This window comes from Notolepis coatsorum (assembly GCF_963971535.1).
Source record: "Notolepis coatsorum genome assembly, chromosome: 6".
In the NCBI taxonomy this organism is placed as follows: Eukaryota; Metazoa; Chordata; class Actinopteri; order Aulopiformes; family Paralepididae; genus Notolepis; species Notolepis coatsorum.
This window is the reverse complement of record NC_140170.1, coordinates 132361540-132367539: the sequence shown is the minus strand read 5'-3', so window position 1 is coordinate 132367539 and position 6000 is coordinate 132361540. Positions and strand designations below refer to the sequence as shown.

Sequence of the window (6000 nt, the reverse complement as noted above, 5' to 3'; positions counted from 1 at the left end):
AATTTGTCAATCAGTCAAAGAGTCACAACTACACTATTTGCTTAGCCTACCTTCCATTTCTGGGATGTAGCCTCCCCAGCTAATGTTTGGGACACTTTGCTGAAAAGACAGTGTCAATAGAAATATGAAGGCTCAAAATACACAAGATGGAAACCCATTTCATAGTGATTCAGACCTAACAGGGTTCTCAGAATGTCATTTAGGATGGTGAAGAAGCAGCATACTGTACATACACATTCTAGCTATTCCACAAAATCACACTCAGTTCATCCAAAAACATGCACCCAACAACAAAAACACTCACCAAATCACAGAAACACACTCACCCAATCACAAAAACACACTCACCCAATCACAAAACACTCAACCAAACACAAAAACACACTCGCCCAACTACAAAAACCCGCTCACCCAATTACAAAACACTCGACCAATCACAAAAACACAATCACTCAATCACAAAACACTCACCCAATTACAAAAACACACTCACCCAATTACAAAACACTTACTCAATCACAAAACACTCATCCAATCACAAAAACAAAACGGTACTAAGCTGAGGAGTAAATAGACATTTAGACATTTTTGAAAATAAATGAATAACACTAAAACAAATATTAGCAATTTCCCCAGCTAATTCCACTGGTCACATTGTATAGTGTGTCCTCACTATGTAGACAATCACAACTGTTGCCATGACCAAAATCCCCCTCAGCTCTAGCAAATGTCTCTGAAAAGGTAATGTGAATGGATCTCCTCCACAGCTTTTGATACCTGACCAAAACGACTCATCTTTCATCCTGAAAGAGATTTATAGAGTGTCACCTCAGCGTTTTCCTCCCCGTCCCCTACTTTCTTCAATCCCTCATTGCGGGCCAGACACCAGATGGGGGCAAAAACAAAACACCGGGAGCCATTTTGTCATCCCTCACAACTGCCATCTCCAGAACAAACGGTGGCTGCGTGTCTGTTATCATCAAACAGAAAACACACAAACCAAGGTGACTATTTGTCAGTAATGTTGCGGGTTAGCGTTGGAACAATAAAGCCTTAAAGGGTGATGTTGTCGCCTTCCTGGTGTTGTTCCTCAAGAACAAACGGCATCTGACAGTGCTGAGTAACGCCAACGGGCTGCCCTTAGGGGACGTGCCAAACAAGGCCGCTGAAATCTACTTCAGACGACCCGACCTTATCAACAAAGAAAACTATTATCATGCAGCTGCCATGGTTCCTTTGAATCTGAAGTATCTAAGTAACAGAATGTATCAGATGTTTCCTTAAATAGGGTGAGGAATATCATTCGCTTGGGGTTGCTGTCCCAGACTCTGTGATGGACACAAGGCCGGGCCCAGTCAGCAAGACGCAAGGGCGTTTCGGGGGTTTGCCGTTCCCTGACAGAGAGGGCTTATTACTTTGACAAGTCCCTGTCTCCGAGGTCCCAGGCTTTGCAACTGCTTTAACCCTGCGTTCCGGAAAATCAGCCATTGCTCTGGCTGACAGTCCCTGTACGTCTCGCAGACGTCTCACAGATAGGCTAGACAGACAGATGAAGCATCAGAGGAGTGTGATATCCTCATCTCAAAGCTCTGCACTCACCCACCCCTCAGAAACGTTTACCACAAATATTGATTTACCCCCCCCCCCCCCCCCCCTTCCCATCTCCTATCGTCTCTTCTATTGTTTAATCATATCAGATGCGGTGGGCTCGTTCAGCATTGATAGAATTGATTGCCTGAGACAAAACTGCCAATTCTTATCCAAGAGGTTTTCTTTTGAGATCCAATGTTTGTATGTTAGAGCCCTTGAGTTTAAATTGATCTGACAGAATCGATGGCTTTTTGAGAACACATCAAGAGGGAAAATGGAAAAAAGTTTGATGTGGGTGTTGTGGTGAGATGTAGGTGACGGAATACTTTAATATGGCCTCTCATTATTCCCTTTTTCAGAAGGGCTGTTTTCCATGAAAACACATTTTGTTGAATTAGTCTGGCATTTGCCCATTTGTTTTTCAATCCATGCAATTACTCCATGAATGGTAGAAAACAGAAACATCAATAACATGATTTGAGAGGGTTGAAATGGCACGTTTTGCACCTGGCTCGGCACATGTCATGATAATCAATCAACATTCATTCATAAAGCACTTCCTTAACATAATAATATGACACAATGACATAGTTGTAGATTTCTAAACTAAACTCCCTCTGCCATAATAGCTTATCTGTACCATGCACCTTTCTGCAAATATATTTTATATCCAGTTTAATCACCTGCACATTGTATATTGCACTTTACGGTTACATTTGCACTGTGCCTGGATGCCAAACTTATTTTCATTGTACTGTATTTTTGCTGTATAATGACAATAAATTTGAATATAATCGAATCTAAAATGTGCCGTCCAATTTCAGTTACAAATGCTTACAAAAAACTACAGAAAACTGCAATTCAAGTCCAGTTGAAGTCTGCTATACCTCCTTCCTCCAATCTTACCAAGGGCGTCATGAAAGCCAACATTCTGGAGGGGCACTTTACCTCTTAATTATCCTATCTCTCTCTCTTACTCTCCTTTTCAACTTTGCATACATTCCTATTAGGGATGTCCGATATTATCGGCCGACCGATATTATCGGCCGATATCGGCAGTAAAATGTGATATCGGAAAATATCGGTATCGGTAAAAAAAAAAAAAAATTTTAACCTTTATTTACCCAGGCAAGCAAGTAAGAACCAATTCTTATTTTATTTATTGTCAAAAGTATGCATTTTGGTTTAATTCAACAACAAGATATATGTAATGTTAATTTTTACTTTTTTAATTATCATATTTTGCACAGATAATGCTTACATTTAGAAAGCCTTTTGAATGCATCCAGTGAAATTATTAGTTACCTGAAATTATTCAGTTTTTTTGGGGGGAAACCCTGCATATATCGGTATCGGTTGATATCGGTATCGGTATCGGTATCGAAATTAAGAGTTGGACAATATCGGAATATCGGTATCGGTAAAAAAGCCAATATCGAGCATCCCTAATTCCTATGCATCAATTCACAGAAAGCCTACAATATATGTATATATTGTATTCCTATGTTCTCTGCACTTTTCCATTACAGATGTATGTATGTATACTGTATATATGCTGTCATTGTCATTGTTGTGGCAACAGTGGCCCAGGAGGTAGAGTGGTCGTCTGGTAGTCGGAAGGTTCCCGGTTCGATTCCTGCTCCTCCATGCAGTGCGTCAATGTGTCCTTGAGCAGGACACTTAACCCCTAATTGCTCCTGATGAGCAGGTTGGCACCTTGGATGGTTGCCTCTGCCGTCGGTGTGTGAATGTGTGTGTGAATGGGTCAAATGTGAGGAACAAATTGTAAAGCGATTTGGATAAAACGCTATATAAATGCAGCCATTTACTATTTACAACTACTTTACAACTACTCATTACAAGTATCCCATTCCCTTGTAATATTCGCTTGCTATCTCGATATCACGCCATTCACCGGCATCTTTGTTTTCATTGATGGCCATGAAAATGTACATCCAAAACACAAACACTTTTTTCTAAATTTTTCTCATATTTTAAAATGCAGATCTCATTTCATTATGCTAAACTCTGCTCCCATCAAATGTCAGACTAATTGAATGAGTGGAATCAACCCCAGCTACCATGATAAACTCATATGGTAGGCTAAAGACCAGGCAGGTCTTAGAATTATCATGTGATTCCCCAGGTCTATTGGCTATGTAGGTGTTGCTTTAGCATGTCACTTGGCATCAACAGAGGAGGGGTATGATACTGGAAAACATGCGTTATGCTATATGCCATTTTATGTTTTAAATCATTCACATCAAGTATATCATGTGCTTTCTGAATATTGTTCTTTGAATCATCTTGTCTAATGATACAGAACAGGAGGGTCACTTTTATATACTGATCAGTTTAATACCAGAGCTGGTGTGGTCATGTATGTTGTTGAGCAGGGCATATTGTTGATTGTGTATCTTTATACGCAGATAGAAGTGATGAGCGTTAGCAACTTAGCTGGCAACACATTTGTTATGTTAATTGAACCCTCAACAATCTGGTGTTGTGTTGGGGGACTGGAATCATTTATCTCTCAAACTGACTGGCGCTACATTCATTCTGAAGACTGTAATCAATAGTGCAATACCAAGAGCGGATCCTTTGCCTAGAGGTTACTGTTTGATGACATTACCTGACCCGGGGACAGTCTAGCCCGCCTTGTTAACTCATTGACTGCCACACTGTTTTCCCATCTTTACTCCCTGGCGCCAGCGTTATTGACCATTTTCACGATGTTTGCGGACCCATCGTATATTCTATATTATAGCTATGGAGACAATAGTATGGCTCATTTGACAGGCACTATTTATAGTTCAACATGGACAAACCAGTTAATTTCTACATTAATTTGTGCGCTATCCCACGCTAAACATCGGTCCGTTTCAAAATAATCCAGTCTTGTTTTCTAAATAGTGAGATATGACGTGTTATATGCATATGCGCAAATCGTTCGGGTTGCTCGCCTGAAACCTATATTATTTCCAAATCAAAGGTATATACCAGGGGTCGGCCATTCCTAGGCCCGCGTGCCCGCATTGGCACGCTGGAGCATTTTCATTGGCACAGGGGGCAGCATAAATTTTTTTTTTTTTTTTTTTTTTTTTTACTTTGCTTTGAAATATTATAGTGAAATATTTTGCACTGTTGTCGCATTTATCTTGTTGAAATCCTCCCACAGGTTCTTTTTTGTAAGTCGACTGTTTTGCACACCCCTATGACAGCTATACAGCTGTTCCCATGGTGCTCAGCTGTCAGTAGTCAGCTGGCCTCCCGCACCCATGCACAGTTCCCAGGTAATCACAGTGCCGCGGTTGCATTCTGTATGTGCCGTCTTTCATGATGGCAACCCCGCTAAGACAGTTAAAGCAAAGGAAATTAGGGCATTCCAGCCCTCATGGACAGACGACTACGGGTTTGTGTGTCAGAAGGACCGTGATGTGTGTACTTTAGGTTTAGAAAATGTAGTTTGCCGAACGTCAGGTGTGAAACGCCATTTTGAGACGAAGCATCAAAAAAGTTTCAAAGATCAGGCGGATAAGGCAGAATCGATTAAACGTGCCGTGGCCAGGTATGGAAAGCAAGCCAGCACCCTCAAAGTGTTCACGACTGCTAAAAACCACGCAACTGAAGCAAGCTATCGCATTGCTCATTGCATTGCGAAATGTGGAAAGCCATTCACTGATGGCGAGTATATCAAGGAGGCTTTTCTCTGTAGCTCAGATGTTTTGTTTGAAGGCTTGCCAAACAAAGAGACAATCAAATCAAGGATAAAAGATATCCCCATGTCAGCTCGAAGTGTCGAGCGACGCATCAACGAAATGTCAGAAAATATCAGAGAACAGCAAACAGCTGGATTAAAAGATGCTCCGGTGTGCAGCTTAAAGTGACCAATTACAGCCCCCAGATAACGGAGCTCAGTAAAGCAAAACAGGGCCAGGAATCTCACTGACAGCGACAGGAGGAGTAGGAAAATGAGCTGTTTATTTTCCTACACATGGGGCTGCATGTTAACTTGAACGTCTCTCTCTCTCTCTCTCTCTCTCTCTCTCTCTCTCTGGCCTTGCTCCGGTGGAGGGATTGGAGGAGGAGGGTGTGCATTGTGTGTGTGTGTGCTAGGGCTGACTTAAATACTTCAAAGCTTCGAAGCTTCGTTCGATGGCACAAGCTTTGAACATGCGGCGCTTCGACTCCACCTCTCTACAACAAGCACGTGGAGATTATCTGTGTTGAAAACAACAAGGACATGTGCAGCAGACATGTCGACGAAGAAGTCATCAGACGTGTGGTTACACTTTAAAATATGCAAAGACAATGCCCAAAAGGCCGAGTGCCAGATATGCAAGAAGAAAATGGCATATCACAACTCTACAACAACTTTGTCAAATCAACTAAAAAAACGTAAGTTTTCAA

The 6000-nt window shown here is 41.5% G+C and overlaps 1 protein-coding gene across 1 annotated transcript in view; it reads left to right on the top strand.

Moving 5' to 3' along the window:
• Positions 1 to 5913: 5913 nt before the first annotated feature.
• fhit (fragile histidine triad diadenosine triphosphatase) overlaps positions 5914 to 6000 on the top strand; it is a 251822-nt gene continuing 251735 nt past the window's right edge. Inside the window, exon 1 of the mRNA XM_084316078.1 lies at positions 5914 to 5988. Coding sequence (XP_084172204.1) covers positions 5927 to 5988 — 62 coding nt within the window. The 5' untranslated portion in view covers positions 5914 to 5926. The remainder of the gene's footprint in view (positions 5989 to 6000) is intronic.